Here is a 20,840-nt window from a genome sequence, read left to right as displayed (position 1 = left end):
AGGTAACGTATCACCTAGTGTATTAGGTAACGTATCAGAATACAAGACGGAACGTAGACGTTCCGGAACTAGGGTCTTCCAGGTATATAGAGACTCGATCCCCCGTAGATAGACATCATCAATTGCATTAAGTTCATCCACTTCACTTACTTCACTACATCGTTCACCCTGTCGTCCTCCGACCTTCGCTTACGCAAATTAACAGAAAGGTAGGGAGGATAAAGAAGAGAGGTCCTTCTTTAGCCTTTCTGCGTAAATTTTTTTAATAGAAGCTACCTCCTTATAGAGAGCTCTTATTTCTTCTATAAGTCCTTTTAAGGTATCTTTTATCTCTTCTTTTTCTTCGGTTATAAAGGGATTCCTTCCTTCTAGTATACTTTATGTATAGTCTACTAGCTATTTAACTTATTCTTATTTTTCTTTCTATTTTTCTTTTTCTTCTTTAAGCATTTTATAGGCCTAGATTAGGCTTTCTAAAGCCTTATATAGATGTTATTATAGAGAAAGGGAAAAGGAAAGTATACTAAGTATACTATCCGTAGTAGTTATTAGTTTTATTATCTTTTTTTATAGGTTTTTAGTTTTCTTTTTAGGAGAAGACTAAGGATATCCTCTTTTTTCTCCTGTCCTAAATAGGCCAGGAGAGGGAGAAGGGGGAGAAAAAGTAAATAAAGACTCCTTGTCACTTATTTCTATAGGAGGTTTTTTTAACCTATTAGGCCTTAGCATTTTATACCGTAGTTTTGGTATTAGTAGTAGTAGTAATAACGTTTTACACAAGCAAGTGAGCCACACAAGCGAGTGAGCCACCCTACTAAGACTCAACCACCTTAAAAGCTAATAGCTACCCACTACTATCTATCGCTATAATAAATTACTAGCAGCTAGATAGACTAACTATCAGCCTGTTTACACGTTCTTAAATTATATCCAGTCTCCCTACAGCGCCTACAGCGCCTCTGCTGCGAAGCGTTCCCACTTTTACGCCGCTTGCCCTCACGCGTCTCCCCCTCTACCTGCTTATCAGCCTAAGCTACTAGATCTAGACCCTCTGCCACTATAAGAACCTCTTATTTTTATAAGCGCTTTTTTTTACGCTTTTTACGCTGCGATAGAGCCTCATTAGCTTTTTGTAGGCTAGCTATCTATGCGCGCATTAGGGTGGCTTTATATATAATCTTCTCAGCACCCTTAGACAGCTAGTCTAGCTGGTCTACCATCGAGCTAGGTAAACTATTCTGGTGATTTTAAATTCGGCTACGCAGTAAAGCTGTTTAACTACCTAGTTCAGTAACGTTGCTAGGTGTTTTAGGTTCCTATAGAGTAACCTCTATAGGAGGTATAGGCGTTTAAAGCTTAATATCTAGCTTTAAGAGTACAGCCTCTAGATTAAATGGGACTAGGCCTACACCTTAAAATCCTACACGGATATTACTCTTAGTAATAGAGTTACTATAGGCTGCTTTAAATGCTGGTAGAAATTTAAGCTTTATAATATGGAAGATGTAGTTGCGAACTAGGTTATTAACCTATTGTCTATACGCGCGCTTTAGAGGCGCAAAGCAGCCTATATCTAGTGATTGTAGTAGATATAACGCGTGTGCTAGCATATAGAGCGTAAGAATATTCTTCTGCTTATAAAGCTGTTGAAATTCAAGAAATTAATGGCTCTTATAACCGTTGATTACTAGTAGGCGATATATGCCTACTGTACGATGCTGCGTATACCTATTAAAGTGCTTTAGCCATTTAATACCCAGCTAATTAGTTATCTAGCTATTCTCGCTTAACGCGATAGCCTATTTTTATAGTATATTATAGAACTAAGTAGTATAGTGGTGCTTTCTAGCAAATATAATAAATAGTGGAATTAGCCAGCCTAGTATTACGGCTCGTACAAATACCTCTGAACCGAAGCTTGTAGAATGCTGTATTACGAAGATACTAAGCTAAGGAGTAGAAGGAGGTCGAGGAAAGGACAGGTCTATATACACGAGCCAAGCCTCCAAGCGAGCCCCTAACTAGGCTGCATATAGACGTCATAGGGGCGGTACCCCAGTGTTGGAAAACAAGCCCGCAACGATATCACGTGATGAGACTTGTGGGAGAAAGCTCTTGGCAGGAATCTGACCAATCAGACAACTTCGACCGGCGGTCGAAGTTCCTTAAAATCTCTTCAACCACCTATATAGAAAATAAGCAATACACAGAGTTTTTAGCTACATAACCTTAATTTAACAGGTTATGAGCCCGGGTTCGCGCCTGATGAGCTAAATCTAATTGCTTTATTATTGTTACGATAATTGCTGTCGTAATATTACCACATAGGCGTTAACAGAAGTCGGTGAACGTTTACCAACTTATAACGCCAAAAACCTATAACGAGCAGCTACGTAGCTGCTGACGGACTCTACGCTAAATGCATAAGAGGATCCTACCGAGGATGAGCCTAACACAGTCCGTAACTAAATAGCGGCACCGGAGGCTTAGGAGGACCTCTCATTCGGTAGACAACCTTACTATTATTATCACAGAACGATAGAGTTTCAAGAACAAAGCTTTATAATATCCGCATCAGTAGGGGATCAAAAAAAGCTTATTAGAACTGCCTACACTAGCTAAGGAACATATTAAGCCTACAGACTGCCTACTACAAACTACCTATAATTAAAGCCCCGCTAATATAAGCGACGAACGTACCGCCCAAGCTTCTGTTCGAAAGCTCGTTAAACAGGAAGACTGGCCGATGTTTAGTATCAACGTACAAAACCACCTCCGATCCAAGAACATCGAGTAGGTCCTTAACGATCTACCGCGGCCTCTTCCTACACTAGAGTCGATTAAGGAGAAATAGGCGGACTTAGGCTTTACTAGTAAACAGCTAAAAATTAAACTAGCTAAGCTAGTAAAGGAACGGGAGAAACACGAGGAACAGCTAGCCTATGCAGCCGGTTTTATTAACCAAAGCGTTAGTGATATTTATAAGCCGTTTATATTAAACGCCGGACGGGCGCTTAAAAAATGGAAGGCCTTAAAAGAACGTTTTAAGGATCTTAATCCAGCAGCTGTTACTAACATTGTGGCTACCCTCTTTACTAAACGTGTACAAGACTTTAAGAACGTAGAGAAGTTTATCTCCTATATTATATTAAACCTTAATCGTCTTATTGAAATAAACTAACCTATTAACTACGAACTCCTTACCTAAGCGGCCCTTCTATATAGGGTTAACTCTACTAAATACGCTTAGTTTAAAATAATAAAACGAACAAATTGGACATGGGAAAACACTGACCCGTAAGCTTTAGGTAAGGAACTTATTGTTTTTAATAGCGAACTTAATTAAGAAGTCTCTACACTAGTAGCATAATTAAACGACAGAGGGTCTATAAAGAGAAAAATAGTACCAGTTGGGACATGCAAGCACCCTAACTGCGTAAGATTTAACAGAATTACGCACTACGAAGAAGACTATTGGGAGAGGAAGCCAGACAACGCTCTAAAGGAGATTGGCGATAAAATCCGCGCAAGGAAGAGGCCTAGGACTTAAGCGTCTGTCCAGCTTAACGAATATTCTAGTTAAGCTAAGCTTAACGCAAATCTATAACAAAAGCTTGCAGTAGCGGTAGTACAAGCTTAACTAAGTAGGTACAACTTCATCCTCAATACTGCCGCTACCGTCCACTACTATAAAGATCGCGAACTTCTTTTCAACTACATTAATAACGACACCTCGTTAGGGACAGTTAGTCCCTATAGGGCTCGTTTAGTAGGCAAAGGGTCCGTCTCTATACAAACCGCACTACCTAATAGAAGCTATGGAAGCACGCTTACTATACACAATGTTTTTTACATACCACATTCACCAGTAAACCTTCTATCTGGAGGCCGACTTAAGGAAATAGGCGTCTTCTTTAATGGACATATCTATATGGCTAAGCGAGCACTGCAGCAGCACCCCTACATCTCAGCAACACTAACATCATCAACATTCACAAAATTGAGCCTTGCTTGCTTGCTTTCCCTCCCACCTACACCTTTTTCTTTAGTTGCATATTTTGGGCTTTATAAATAGATACTGCAGCGATATACTTGCGCACGGGTCCATGGGCATCACGTTTAGTCAAGGCAGGGCAATCCTCTGCAAATAGCCTTGCGAATATACCCATTCTCAATTAATGCCTTTGAGCCCGTACCCACCAATCAGATTAATTAATCCTCTTCTCCGCAAGCGTGTGAATAATAGACAATAAGACTCACGAACTTGAATACAACAGCGAGGTAATAGGATACGCGCCTAAAGTTTAACGACTCTACCCGATTCGATAGTATAATTATCCGTTAAAATCGGTCCTCTACACAATCAAAGACGACAAAAGCCTACCCATTTAGCATCACCGATTTAGCCACCTTAACTATAATAACCTTAAACGCTACCTAAATAAACTCGGTATTAAGTTTAATAACGTTAGCAATAAACACTGTAAGCCCTACGCTCAATCTAAAGCCAAAAAGAAGTATAACAGAACACCTCAGGAACGAGCTACACGGCCATTTTAATTCATCCACACGGATCTAGTGGGACATATTACCCCCGTTGGCTTTAAAGGCGAAAGATACTACGTATCTTTTACCGACGACTATACGAGGTTTACCACGGTTTATACTGTCCGTATAAAGGACGAGTGGCTTAGTACTCTACAGAGGTACTATAACTGGATCCACACTAAATTCAACCTTAAAATCGCTAAAATTCGTACCGACTATGGAGCAGAGCTTCGTAGCAAGAAAGTAACAACCTAGATAGACAATCTAGGTATAGAATTCGAACCTGCCGCCTCACACGCTCAGGAAGAGAACGGAGTAGCGGAGCGCTCACAGCGAACCTCCACCGAAATTACTCGCTCAATAATTCTCGCCGGCAATATACCAGACTTTCTGTAGCCCGACGTACTCCTTGTAGCTATATACATTAAAAACAGACGCCCTACAAGAGCTCTTGGTGGCATATCACCTTACGAAAAACTTAAGGGTAAACGTCCCTTAGTACACCACCTGCGGGCTCTAGGATCTACTGTCTACTCCCTTATAGCCAAAAAAGATCGCCTAAAATCAGCTAGGTTCGCTCCACAAGCAAAGAAGGGCGTTTTAATTGGCTATAATAGCAAGACAATCTATTGCGTTTGGCTACCAGATAAACAGAAGATCGAGCGCCTTAAGGACGTCGAGATCTACGAAGGTGACATCAATTTAAAGACTACTACTACATTTATAGAAGAACTCGTCGACTTATTTAATAAGCAAGGGAGGAAAGACAAAGACACTACTACTCCTTAGCCGAAGCCTCTATCAAGAAAAAGACAACGAAGAATTAATTGGAAGGAAGGCCGCGACAGCTTACCCCACAGGCTTAAGTCTCTGCCCAAAAACCTCACTACCACTACTCGATCAGGCCGCCAGACGTCAAGAATTGACCTACTAAGTAACCCCACTGCCTTCCTTACAAGCCTCATAGGTATAGACCAAAGCCTTAACCAATGGGCCAACAATATTAATAAGCTACTAAGCAACTGGGACGACGAAGTAGGCGACAAACTAATAGCCCTTCTATCTACCTTTCCCTCACAATCTATACCTCAAGATCCTCACTCAAACGACCGCGACGCGGTCAATCCTATGGCTCTACTAGCGGGCCATATTCAATATACTGGCTCACCCGATCTCAAAACATACACATCCACTACCTCAATCGACGAAGATAAGCCTCATACTTACGACCGAGCAATCAACGGCCCAAACAGCGAAGAATGGATAAAAGCAATAATAGAGGAAATAGGATCTCTAGTTAAGAACCAAACGTAGGAACTTATTAACTCTACCTCCCTTAAGCCTCCTCATAAGCCTCTTGCTGGTAAATAGGTATTCAAAGTTAAAAGGGGACGTAACGGCGAGGTCCTCCGCTACAAGGCAAGATAGGTTATTAAGGGAAATCTACAGCAGTACAGTGTCAACTACGACCAGACCTTTACCGCGGTAGTAAAACCTATAGCTTTTAGAGCTCTATTCGCGATCGCTGCCTACCACAATCTTAAAATTAAACAGATAGACGTTAAAACCGCCTTTCTCTATAGACCGATCGACCAAGAACTCTACATCGTTATGCTAAAAGGCTACGAAGAAGCTGGCAAAGTCTGCCGCCTTAAAAAGGCCCTCTACGGACTAAAATAGTCACCTTAAATCTGGTACAAGACGCTCTTAAAGTCTCTACTAGAAAAGCTTAGACTTTACCATCTACACACGGATTATAGTATATTCGCCACCAGTAAAGGATAAAAAGGTTTAATCATTTCTACCTACGTTAACGATACTAAAATTATCCATAGGGATATAGCGGTAGTTAATCGGGCGAAAGCAGAGCTCAAGGCAGCCTTCCAAATAATAGATCTTAGGCCAATAAGCTTTTACTTAGGTATAATAGTTACAAAAGATCGAACGAAGAAGAAGATCACACTCTTACAGCGAGCCTACCTCATCAAAGCTCTTAAACGCTTTGGATTACGAAAAGCTAACACCTCACCAGTACCCATAAAGCACTCAATTAAGCTTATAGCCAATCAAGAAACTACCAGCGAGGATGACATCAGAAGATACCAGAGCATAGTCGGTTTAGTTATGTTTCCTATAATAGAAATAAGGCCAGATATCGCCTTTACAGTATCAACGGTAAGCCGTTTTGCTTACAATCCTACCTCCACCCATATAACGGCCGTAAGGCTTATCCTTTAATACCTGGCCGGCTCGCTTAATAGAGGAATTACCTATAGAGGTGATAAGAACCTAGACCTTACACTAATTAGCTTTAGCAACGCCGACTAGGGACGAGACAAAACCACAAGACGCTCTATATCGGGCTTTGTATTTATATTAAACGGAGGACCAATTTCATGGAAATTAAAGCTACAAGCCACCATTTCGCTATTAACATGTTAATCAGAGTACACAGCTCTAACGGCTGCAGTAAAAGAGGCTACGTAGCTTCAACTTTTACTCACTAAACTAGGCGTACTGGACCAGAGCGAATAGTTCGCTAGGATCCTAATCAAAACCGATAACCAAGCTGCAAAAGCGTTAGCCGAAAATCCAGTTCAACACGATCGAACGAAGCACATCGATATCCAGTTTCACTACGTGAGAGATAAGATAAACAGTGGCAGGATTGACCTTGTACACGTCGCTTCAATTAATATGGCGGCCGACGGCCTTACTAAGCCTCTCGCGGGTCCTCAATTCTATGCCTTCCTTAAACACCTTCGGATGGTGCAGAAACTTAATTAACTACACTAGACCTTAATAGGAAATCAGTACACGACCGGTAGATCCTCGGAAAGTGCGCTAAACGACGCCTTAAGGCCTCAAGACAAGCGACAGAACTTAACCTACTACCCGAACCTACCACCCGAACCTACCACCCGAATCCAACGGCCACGACATCAGGGAGGGCTCATACCGGTAGAAAGGATAGACATACTTTAGGAGAGATGCAGGGTAAGGCTACAGGGCCTCTAGAGCTCTATAGGCAATGTAAAACACCTATAGGGAGGTGCTACCAAAATTTCAAGAGACGTTTTACAGAGTAGGCGCTGTCTCTAGACGCTAGGGAGGGCGTAACTCCTTATTAGACACCTTTTCTACCTTAGAGGAGCTTCAGCAACCCTCATTAAGCAATCTTATACCCCTATATACAGTGTATATAGCGGTATCGTTAACTAAGCTTAAGGGAGGGTATTGGAAAACAAGCCCGCAACGATATCACGTAATGAGACTTGTGGGAGAAAGCTCTTGGCAGGAATCTAACCAATCAGACAACTTCGACCGGCGGTCGAAGTTCCTTGAAATCTCTTCAACCACCTATATAGAAAATAAGCAATACACAGAGTTTTTAGCTACATAACCTCAATTCAACACCCAGCGCCGTCACACCTAGAGCATTTACACTCTAGATTACTGTAACCCATTCTTAATTACCTGGCTATACAGTTTTAGGCTAGATACGTCGCTCAGAGCCTGTAATAACTTTAGTAGTTATTATAACACCCATCTAAAATCTAGCTTCATTAAAATTATATATATCTCCGTTAGATATGCTATGCTCCGCCTTAAAATTACATATAAGGTTAAACTAGGGCTTAATAATCTTAGGATCCTCGTATAGAGCTTGCTAATAGTTATACTTTCGATTATATCGTAATTTAATCTTAAGCGTCCTCCGTATATAGTTATATAGCTAGTTAATGCCGACCTTACTAGTAGAGCTAGTAGAGCGCGCAGCGAGTAGTTAATTAGCTATTTCTCTTATATAGATAACCCAAGGCGCAAATCCTTATAAATCTAGGTCGAGAATATGCTTAGTAATAGCCTCCTCTTTTAGCTTAGTGAGCTTCTTTAAATTGGCCTTACAATCGCGTCGTAAGAGAGTTCCACCGCGTCGTCGTTGAAGGGTCGCTCGAGAGACATCGTAAGTTACTGTAGCGTATCGCACGCTATGGAATTGGTTCTGCTTAATAGCTAAGATAGCTAGGGCTATCCTGCCTTCTTGATAGCTCAATTAAGGGTTGTGTTGTTGTTTTATAGTAGTTAATAGTTAACGCGTCGTGATTTCTTAGTGGGGTGGCTCACTCGCTTGTATGGCTCACTCGCTTGTGTAAAACGTTACTATAACTACTATTAAAAACAGATTTACAACGACATAATGCAATCGCCCGCTAAAGAAACCTGCGAAATAAGCCTAATAGAGCTCCCACGAGCTCCAGAGGACTATAGAAACCCTTTCTATCAAAACCACACACCCTAATTCGGCGTTAGTGGAGGTATATATGGTGTTTTCCAATATATAGCCCCTAAAACCGAATTATAACAAACAAATAAACCTCTAACCCTAACTACCCTAACCACCCTAATTAAATAGCGCGCCTTTTAAGAACGCGTTTTATAGACTATATAAACCGCAGAATAAACCTAGTAGGCACTATAGAAACGATCTCTTAATATAGATAAGGAGCGCTCTACTATGCTCTCCTTCCTTATTACTGCGATTATAACCCTCCGGACAGCCTTTACTATATTAGCGGAGCTTATCTAGACCTAAGGAACCTAGGAGTAATATGCCTAAGATATAAAGGCAATCCGGATAGATATTAGCGCCCTTAGGAAGGCCATAATAATGGTTATAAAGAACGGACCAACGTCTATAGGCCCGCTATCGTACGTATACGTTACTACCACTATACCTATAATGCCCTAAGCTATAAGATAAGTTGCCTATAAACCTATAGAAGTATATAAGATTATAATCTATATAGGCGATGCTGCTAACTATAAGGAAACCTTAAAGTAGAATAGCTAAGCCCTGGTATATAAACTCTAGGCTATAGGACCCCTAGATACCCATAGGATATAGGCCGTAAAGAAGTTATAAAGCGGTAACGTTAGGGCGTATGTTACGGATAAAGACGTAAAAAATAGGTTGCTATAAGAAATAGAGTGGATAAAGGTCCTTAGACGCTCTACTATACTAGCTGTTCCGCTAGTACTAGTAGAGGTCTACGCGGTATCTACAAGCCTCGCCATCTAAGGCCTAGAGGCTAAGTAGATAATAGAAGATATAATAAAGCAGAACTGTACTATAGCGGGGCTTATAGTAGAAAGGCTAGTGTAGAAAAGGCTAGGAAGAGTCCGAACGGGATAAAAGGTTAAATTGTTACTTATTATAGGTATATAGTTAAAAGAGTTAGTAAATACGCTATTTAATTGGGGCTTCTTCCTAGGAGGAGACTACTACCTAGTTATAAGGCATGAGATAACATTTCTAGTAACGCAGTACTTTAAATATTAAGGCTTTAACTATATAGCTAAGAGTTATAGAAGAGAAGCTAGATGCGGATGCTGCGCTAAGTAATATAATACTAGCGAATGTATAGGAGACCTACTTAAAAAGTGTATTAACTATAAAGCAGACTATAAGGTATGGAATAGGGCGTATAGTATTAAGCGGATATAGTAGGAGAAGGCTGTAGTAATTAGGGCCTATACGCTAATACACTACGTAGGCACCTATAAGGCACCTACGAGCGGATAGCAATTATAATTATAGTATAAGATCACTACTAAGGAGGCCTTATAACGAGCTAAGAAAAGGAAGCTAAAGAAGACAGTTACGTAAGAGAGCTCTATATAGGCAGAGGAAGCCCCCTAGAAGGTCGGCCGGTTATAGACTTTTAATTATTTTAGGAAGGAAATAGGCTAGAGGACCCTCTAATTAATACTCTAAATAGCACTATATAGTAGTATATATGCCCTAATTTAAATCCTAATAACCTAGGAGCCCCTACTAAATATGGAGTTTAATATAGAGGTAGAAGCAGAAGCCTAGATTTAGAGAGAGATATTTAGAGGCTTCAAAACTACGTTATAAGGAAGTAAACAGACGCTAAAGGGCACCGACTTAGCTAACTTAAAGGCTAGCATAGATCTCTTATATTTAGACACTGGAAAACACTTATAATTATATAGTATAATACTAATAATAGTAGAAACGGCGTACTGCTCTACTTCCTATAAGAGGTGAAGTAGGCGGATCCCTAGCTGGATATATTAGCTATCTAGGAGCCGTGGCGAAGGGACTAAGGAAATATAATATATACTATAAAATCCTACTACCTAGTATATATGGGAGCAGGTAATATAAGGGTCTACTTTTATATAAATAAGGCTATTAATATAAATAAGTAGGCGCCTATATACTACTTAGCGGACGTATATATAATTAAGCTAAAGGGCTGCAAGAGGACTATTTAAATTTACAATATTTATAACCCCTAATAGATAAATAGTAGTATCCGTGTACTACCGGAGCTGCTAAGGGCTAAAGGAGAATATATACTATTAGGTAATTTTAATCTACATTACCCCTTTTAGGGGGGTATAATAGTAATATATATGGATAACGTAGTAGATAACCTTATCCGCGTTATAGAGGCAGCCAGCCTAAGCTTAGCTATTAAGGTGGGTATAGAGATATAGGTAAAGGGTATATTAAAAAGCACGCTAGACCTAGTATTTACCTCCCCCTAAATTACTAATAGGCTATTATAGAGTTAAAGATAAGACCGCTAGTATATAGGGTCTAACTACTTTCCTATTATTATGGAGGTGGACGTAGAGATGCTAGAGGGGCCCCCTTTATCTAGGAGACCGCTATAGAAGAAGGCTAATTAGAAGGTGGTGTAGAGTAAGCTAAAGGGCTGACTTTAGCCCCTATATAGACTCCCGTGCGATATAAGAGATAAATTAAACGCGCTAGCGGAGGCTATATATTAGGCGATTAAAAACACTATAGTAAAAACAGTACCTAACGCACGGCCCTTACCGTAAGCCTTTAAAGGATAGTTAGAGGAATATATAGAAGTAGTAAAGGAAACCCAATAGGCCTTCTAGGCGTAGAAGGTCTCTTAGTTAATACCCGACTAGATTAACTATAGAGTTATATAGAATAAGAAGAAAAGGGTAATCTAATAAAAGGCTAATAAGCTATAGAGAAAGACCGTTAAAAAGTTAATAAATAACCCTAAAGGGATATGGAGGATAGCAAAATGGGCGCGTATAGCGGATGGGAAGCTAAAGGCCCTACTATAGTTTCCTCCTATTAGTAGACTAGGAGAGGAAACCCTACACTATAATAATAAGGAGAAGGCCACTATCCTTATAGAGCAGTTCTTTCTGCTGCCAGTAGAGGCGGACCTTAGTAATATACTAGGGTTTATATACCCGGAGCTATAAACAGTAAAGAAAGTAGTTAAGGAGGAGGATATTATTACGGCCCTAAAGGGGCTTGCCCCTAATAAGGCCCTAGGTCTAAAAAAGATTACTAATTAATTCCTTAAGATATATAGAGAGTAGCTAGCCCTAGTGCTAGCTAAACTCTTTAGCAGCTATATAGCAATTAGACATTACCTAAAACTATTTAAAAACTCTACTATAGTAGTCCTCTAAAAACTATAGAAGCCATCTTATACTATAGCAAAGGCCTACTAGCTAATCGCGCTGCTTAATACCATTAGGAAGCTACTTAAGAGAATAGTAGCTAGCTAACTATCTAAAATTATAGAGGAGATAGGTATACTACTGGCTAGTTAAATAGGAGCAAGGCCGGGGCGCTTAATGTAGATAGTACTGGAGCTACTAACTTAACAGGTATATATAGTGTAGAGGAGTAACCTAAACCTAGTAGCCTTATTACTTAGCCTTAATATTTCTAGGGCCTTTAACTAAGTCTTTTATAAAAGAATAATCTATAATATAAAGGCCTAAGCTATACCCTACTAGATAGTATAGTTTATAAAGTCCTTTCTTAAGGATTAAATAATAAGGCTCTTAATTAGAGGATATATAGCATAAATAATATAAATAAATACTAGTATACCCTAAGGCTCAGCGCTATCGCCAATCCTATTCCTCTTTTTTGTTTATACACTCCTACTAGAGCTATAAGGGGGAACTACTACGGTATTTAGATTTATTAATAACTCTAATATACTAACGTATAGTAAGACTATAGAGGAAAACTATAGAACTATAGAAAGGGCGCATAAGGTATACATAGCGTGGGCACGCCGGTATAGGGTAGTATTTACCCCTAAAAAGTACTACCTTATCTATTTTATAAGGAGCTATAAGAAGTTTAATATAAAGGCTATAGCTAATATATATAGCTTTACGGAAGGCCTAGTTAGTAACCTATGTATATTAGGGGTATAGGTTAACTTAAAGCTTAAATAGGGACCATACGTTAATATTATTAAGACGAAGGCAATTACCTAAATAGCCGTACTAACCTGGCTTACGGCCTCTATATAGGGCGCCTTTTTTTAGAAGGCGCGGATAGTATACTTTACCGTAGTCCGGCTGGCAATCTTATACAAATATAATACCTAATACTCGCTACTAGAGTGGACGAAGCCTAAGGAGATAAGTAAAACTAAGCTGCGCTAGCTAGGCGTAGTATAAAACCTATACCTCCGCACTATTATGAGGGCGTATAAATTAACGCTAATAGTAATACTAAAGCACAAGATAAGGTTTCCGCCGCTTTAAATACACCTTAAAGAGCTAGCTATAGCCTACGCAAAGAGGACGCTAAAAGGACTAGTAAGAGAGTATATTAAAAGGGAGTGTAATACTATACGGGCTATAATAGCCTACTAACTCCGGCCTAGAATAAAGCTACTAATACGGCCTACTAGACGGGATAAGCTTAAGAGAATGGCGGCTGCTATTTTAGGGATAAATATACGGCTAATAGACTTATCTAAAGCGTAGTATAAGAGAAGTAGAAGGGCTGGGGTATAAGAGGCGTTTAAGGAGCGGTGGAAAAGGGAATAGGAAAAGTATTAGAGCATGCTTACCCACTATACAACGGCTTAGGCCGAGCCATAAAATAAGGAAGTCTTTAAACGCTATATAAGGCTTATAAAGGTAGAGAGCACAATTAATATACTGCTTAGAACTAAGTATATAGGGCTTAATAGATACCTCTACTACTAAAAAGTACTAGGGTACCTAACTCCGGCCTACCTATACGGCTATAGCCAATAATTAATAATATACGTAGTGGTGTTCTACCCTAGGCACGCTATAGGCTAGGCGGAAATATATTACTATACTAGAATATTCTTATATAAAGAGCTCCTAACTAAGCTAAAGGCTACTAAGGTAGTTGCGGACTGGTTTATATAGATAAACCTCTTACCATACCTTTTATTTGCTAGAGAGCTGGCTAGAGTAAAGAGAGGAGGCTAGGAAGTACTTTAAGAGGCAAAGGATAAATACTATAGGGATAGTAGAATATAGCAGAATTTTATAGATAGTAACCTAGTAGAAGTTAGCAGAACTCTAGCAATCTAGTAAAATTCAGTAGAACTTATTAACCTAGCAGAATTTGGTAGAATTTAGTAACCTAATAGAAGTTAGCAGAATTTTAGCAACCTAATAGAATTTAGCAGAGTTTAGGCAACCTAATAGAAATTGGCAGAGTTTTGGCAACCTAATAGAATTTAGTAGAGTTTTAGCAACCTAATAAAATCTAGTAGAATCTTAGTAACCTAGTAGAACCTAATAACTTAATAGAAGTTAGCAGAACTTTAGCAACCTAGTAGAATTTAACAGAATTTAGTAACCTAGTAGAATTTAGTAGAGGTTAATATCCTAATAGAACTTAATAAAACTTAGTAAGATATAGAGCTGTATATATTAACGCAGATGTAAATAATGGAACATTTTATACCACTACTAGCCTTATAGGCTACCGGCCTACGCCCTACCTAGATAACCGGAGTAGCTAGAAACAGAACCTAGGCCCTAACTATATACCCTACCGGATAGACCTAGGAGTACGCATTAAGATAGCTTTTCTATAGCGCCTTAAAGAGATATCTACTTATACTTGGCAGTTACTAATTAGAAGAGAGGCTATATAGGCCGTATAACAAGAGAAGGAGAGATTTTATCTAGCCCTAGCGGTACGGTTCCCTTCTTATATATATATATGTACCCATATAAACCCGCTATATGGACCCTAACGGGAGCCGCAATAGCGTAATTGAATATTATAACATAATATAATATATAACTACTATTAATAATAAGCTCTAATGTTGCTTATGTAAGCGTTACATAAGAATACTCTAGAAGAACCCTACGGCTTTACGCGGTGTATTAGATGGTATTAGCTAGTGTATTAGCTAGTATATTAGGTAACGTATTAGCTAGTATATTAGGTAACGTATTACCTAGTATATTAGGTAACGTATTAAAATATAAAACGGAACGTAAACGTTCTAGAACTAGGGTCTTCTAGGTATATAGAGACTCGATCCCCTATAGATAGACATTATTAATTGCATTAAGTTCATCCACTTTACTTACTTCACTACATCGTTCACCCTGTCGTCCTCCGACCTCTACTTACCCAAATTAACAACTACTAGGGAATAAGAAAATGGTAAGAAAAACCATAAGAAATCCTAACCCCTGTCCCTATCCTTTTTTACTTTCTAATATCCTTTTAAGAGCCTAGTAGGAATTGCCTTCTTCTAGAATCCTATCTATTTTATTCTTCTATAGAATCTTCTTCACGTACTAGTTTAACAGCTTTAAGAGTCTTATAGTCTTTACTATTAGTAAAGTGTTTTTCTTTATAATTAATGCAAAGAGGGGTGGTATGCTAGTAAGGCTTACCTATTATTATATAGGTAGAATAGGAATAGTCTTTAGATAAATATATAGCTGTATAGTATTTATAGGCCCTAGTAGAGCACCTATCTCCTATATGGCTAAATTTTTAGTAGCTTATATACTGCGTAGTAGGAGAGACTTTAAGGTATTTTACTACCTTAGTAGCTATACCTGCAATTAATATCTCTTTTTACTTAAGAATTTCTTATCTTTTTTCTTTGTTCTTTATAGTAAAAACTATAAAGCTAAATCGAGTATTGTAATATTTATAAGACTCTTCTAGAATTGTTAATATACATAGCGCCGGAGCTCTTGCTGAACCCGGCCCAAAAAGACTAAAACCAATTAAAAGAACCCTAAAAAAACACCTAGAGAATCCCCCTAAGATGTATGCATCGCAGGGGAGGCACACGTCGAATGACGGTGGTTTGCACTTGCGCGCGTCTACTAGAACCACGCCTAGCAATGGCCCTCTATAATAAGAACGGGCGAATACCACACTATAAAGCGGAAAGACCTCTATTAAGAAGGCATATAATAAAATATAAAGCCTATTAGACGTATCTAGTATCCGCAGTTACGGGGGAGTAACTGTTAGCTATAATGAACTAATATAGCTAGTAGAATAGCTCCGCTAGTCTAGCGAACCTTAGGCGCCCCTCTAGCAAACCCTTAATTAAATCCTTTAATGGTTAAGCAAAATTAAAAATAAATAAAATCCCTCCTTACCGGCGAACCGTACCTAGGCCGCCGTAGCTATGCGTTTATAGTATAGGGAACCTACCCCCCTAAAGACAATATTTAGGTATATAATTATAATATAACTAAATATAGAAAAAGTAGAGGGGTTTAGGGGATAATTAGAAATAGAAGTTCTTACAGAGATCTATAAAGAGGTTTATAATACTATTGCAGTCTAACACCTTAGGAGCGGAGATATTAGAGTTACCTTAAGGGACCAATAGGTAAAGAAACGAGCTATTAGGGCAGGGGATAGGCTAGGAGAACGTACTGGCATAAAAGTGCTTTATAAAGATTACCCAGTTAAAGTCCTAGTAGTTTCCCTAAGCCTTAGGGTAGAAAAGGGACGCCAGGCGGACAATATAGCAATTATATATAAGATAGTAAAACAAACGGAACGCCTTATATTAGGATATAAGATTACCTAAATCTAATGGCTTTAACAGAAAAATATAAATTAAGTATATAATAAGAATAATAAAAGAATATAAGGGTCGTTAGAGACTTGCTAGGGAAACGCCGGTTAAACATATAGCTCCTTTATTATTAGTATATATATACTAGGAATACAAAAACTCCTTATTTAAAAAGGTATTATTATAAATAGCCTTATAAATAACGTAAGGCTCTATAACTATAGACTCCGCCTAAAATAATGCTATCGCTATGTATAATGGGGGCATACCTAATCTATATGCGCAGTATAGGTATGCTACGGCCACTATATAGGCCCCTACAATATAAGACACTGCTTAAATTAAGACTAAATAAAATACGTAAACTGCTACTAAAGTATATATAAGGCGTGGGAGAGAAAAGACTATATTAAATATAGGAGACGGAAGGTAAGGGCTTAACAGCTACGGGAATAACTGCACGCTAGGTTATATAAATAAAAATAATAGGCAATAAGTTAGGGGGGCGTAAGTGCCTTTCTAGCGTTTTCTACCTTTAATACTAGGGGGCTAGGCTAGCTATCCTAAGCCTTAACGGGCTAGAAGCGACGCCGCGCGATATTATTAGACTATATAGGGATATAAGGGTTATAGGGGACATAAGGGAGAGGACGCCCTATAGGAAGACCCTTATAGACAGCTATAGTAAGCTTAAGACTAGGATAATTAAGAATTAGACTTAACGCGGCAAATATAATATTTATAGCTAACTCTTAAAGGGTATATAGCTAACTAGTAAGAATAGTGAAAGAACCGGAGATAATAATAGATTTAGATATAGAAGCGCTAGTAGGAATATAAGATATAGGAATGGAAAGCTCTATATAAAATAAATAATATTAATAATATAATAATTCCTTGCTTAACGTCCGATTCGGATCCCTATTAGGCCCACGCGGACTACTCCTTATATACATATAGGGAGAAAACTCTATTTGAGAAAACCCCGTAATCTATCTCCCCGCCTTTTAGGACTCGCCTATAAGTTACCTATAGTGCTCCTACTACCTTACTTTTTGACCTCCTTGGGAACCACTGCTGCCGTAATAAGCCTACGGACGCGCTAGTATTATAAACTTTACTTTACTACTATAGAGTTAACAGGGGGCACCTGTTACTCGCCCCCCTGCCTTTTATTGCTATTTCCTTTACAACCCAGAACTGGTTTAGTATATTTTGGCTAATAAGCTACTAGGTAACCGCCTTAAGGCCTTTTTATATTAAGAGTAGTATCTTATAGTTCTTTATGCTAGCTACTAAGAGCATTACTTCTTGGTTAGTATATAAGGGGCATAGCAGTATTATATACTTTAGTGTCTGTTTTAGCCAGCTATATTTATATCTTGGGTTACCTACTAGGACACCTACCTAGTAGAGCCAGTCTTTTAGTCCTATTACTCCTATTCTTAAAAGTGTTGCCATTATATTTTCTGCCTTTATTAGGCCTTCTTAGAGCCCTAGAGTGTTTACCCCCTATAGCGTTAACTATGCTACAGCTTAGGTTCTTCTTGCCTTAGTTAATCTCTATACCTTTAACTCCTATACGCCTCTCTAGCGTTAATCCAGCCAGTATTATATTACGGTAGTTGGTTTCCCGGCGTTCTTTTATACTTTACTTTAGCTCTTTTCTCTCTTTTACTGTTGTCCTTGCTAGCCTCTTACGCGTTTCCCTTTCTCCTCTATATAGGCCTAGGCCCTAAAGCAGCACTATTCTTCTTCTACTTTCTTTACCTGTTTCTCTAATATATCTTCCCTACTTTAGGGTTATTGGTTTATTCTCCTATAAGGCGCCCTAGGGTCCCTTTATAGTTTATTTAGGCGTGTCTTAATATACTTTATAATATTAGAGTTGCGTTCCTTTTACGCCCTTTATATTACAGCGGCTTTAATATATAGTTATAGGGGGGGAATATTAGCTTCCTTCTTAAGTAGTACTGTAGCTATTTGCTTATATCCGCCTGTTATACTCTAAAGGTAGGCTATTTAGACCTTTTAGAGTGGTTTAAGGAGCGATTTAGGGGAGCCTTTCTTAGATTCTCTAATGGCCCAAATACTGGACCTATATATTATGGTTAGCTAAATAACTACTATATATAGTAGGCGTGACCTCTAGAAGTATAGACCCTATATAGAATTAACGATCCTAGATAATATAATATACTATACTTAGCCCTTACGGGCCGCTTAAGCCGCATGTGCGCTCCACCGGAGCTTACTGTCTACCTATACTCCTAATACTCTTAGGCTCTAAACTGGCTAACCCCTAAAGCCTTAGATGCGAATTATATGCTAAAGATCTGCAGATTGGTTGCGTTTTCTTATAAAATAGATTAGCTGGTACTTCTCTAGTAAGAATTGGACTTTATATCGTCTTGCCCATTTTATTATTTACACGCTTGCAGAGAAGAGGATTAATTAATCTAATTAATATAGGGAGAATTGGCAGTATTACCAGATCAATATTACTGCTGTTGATATTTTCTAAGAACCTTTTGGAGCTCTTGCTGCACCCGGCCCAAAAAGACTAAAACTAACCAAAAGAACCCTGAAAAACACCTAGAGAATCCCCCTAAGATGCATATATCGCAGGGGAGGCACACGTTAAACGACGGTGGTTCGCACTCGCGCGCGTCCACCAGAACCACGCCTAGTAATAGCCCTCCATAATAAGAATGGGCGAATACTATACTATAAAGCGGAAAGACCTCTATTAAAAAGGCATCTAATAAAATATAAAGCCTATTAGACGCGTCTAGTATCCGTAGTTATAGGGGAGTAACCGTTAGCTATAACGAACTAATGCAGCTAGCAGAATGGCTCCGCCAGTCCAGTAAACCTTAGGCGCCCCTCCAGCAAACCCTTAATTAAATCCTCCAACGGCTAAGCAAAATTAAAAATAAATAAAATCCCTCCTTACTGGTGAACCGCACCTGGGCCGCCGTAGCTGTGTGTCTATAGTATAGGGAACCTACTCCCCTAAAAATAATATCCGGGTATATAATTATAATACGACCAAATATAGAAAAAGCAGAGGGGCTTAGGGGATAATTAGAAATAGAAGTCCTTATAAAGATTTATAAAGAGGTCTATAACGCTGTTATAGTCCAACACCTTAAGAGCGGAGATATTAGAGTTACCCTAAGGGACTAATAGGCAAAGGAATAAGCCGTTAGGGTAGGGGATAGGCTAGGAGAACGTATTGGCATAAAAGTGCTCCGCGAAGATTACCCAGTTAAAGTCCTAGCGGTTCCCCTAAGCCTTAGGGTAGAAAAGGGACGCCAGGTGGATAATATAGCAACTATATATAAGATAGTAAAACAAACGGAATGCCTTATACTAGGACTTAAAATTACCTAAATCTAATAGCTTTAATAGGAAAATGCAAACTAAGTATATAATAAGAATAATAAAAGAACATAAGGGTCGCCAGAGACTCGCTAGGGAAACACCGGTCGAATATATGGCTCCCTTATTGTTAGCATATATATACTAGGAATGTAAAAACTCCTTATTTAAAAAGGTATTATTATAAATGGCCTTATATATAACGCAAGGCTCTATAACTATAGACTCCACCTAGAATAATACTATTGCTGCGTATAATAGGGGCATACCTAATCTATATGCGCAGTATAGGTATACTATGGCCACTATGCAGGCCCCTATAATATAAGACACTGCTTAAACTAAAACTAAATAAAATGTGTAAACTGCTACTAAAGTATATATAAGGCGTAGAAAAGAGAAGACTGTATTAAATACAGGAGACGGAAGGTAAGGGCTTAACAGCTACGGGAATAACTACACGCTAGGTTATATAAATGGAAACAATAGGCAATAAGCTAGGGGGGCGCAGGTGCCTTTCTAGCGTTTCCTACCTTTAACACTAGGGGGCCAGGCTAGCTATCCTAAGCCTTAACGGGCTAGAAGCGACGCCGCGTGATATTACTAGACTGTATAGGGATATAAGGGTTATAGGGGATATAAGGGAGAGGACGCCTTATAGGAAGACCCTTATGGACAGCTATAGTAAGCTTAAGACTGGGATAATTAAGAATTAGACTTAACGCGGTAAATATAGCATTCGCAGCCGACTCTTAAAGGGTATATAGCCAACTAGTAAAAATAGGGGAAGAACTGGAGATAATAACAGATTTAGATATAGAAGCGCTAGTAGGAACATAAGACACGGAAATAGAAAGCTTTATATAAAATAAGTAGTAACTAGAGTGCAGACATAAGAGATAGAAGTTTTAAATATCCTAGAGAAAGTAGAAACAGAAGAAGCGAGGAACGATAGAGAGGCGAAGGACCCTTGCCGGGGGTCCGCCACCTATCTATTATATAGTATAACTA

The 20,840-nt window shown here is 38.9% G+C and overlaps 1 protein-coding gene across 1 annotated transcript; it reads right to left on the bottom strand.

The window, feature by feature from the left end:
• Nucleotides 1-8,314: 8,314 nt before the first annotated feature.
• Nucleotides 8,315-8,602, bottom strand: K441DRAFT_741654 (uncharacterized protein; the record flags this gene model as incomplete). Its single annotated transcript, XM_067654380.1, has 1 exon — nt 8,315-8,602. A coding segment is annotated over one exon (222 nt), but the record flags the coding sequence as incomplete, so codon positions are not given.
• Nucleotides 8,603-20,840: the final 12,238 nt, after the last annotated feature.

Source organism: Cenococcum geophilum, assembly GCF_001692895.1.
Source record: "Cenococcum geophilum 1.58 unplaced genomic scaffold K441scaffold_82, whole genome shotgun sequence".
NCBI classification, from domain to species: Eukaryota; Fungi; Ascomycota; class Dothideomycetes; order Gloniales; family Gloniaceae; genus Cenococcum; species Cenococcum geophilum.
This window is presented reverse-complemented; position numbering and strand designations above follow the sequence as displayed.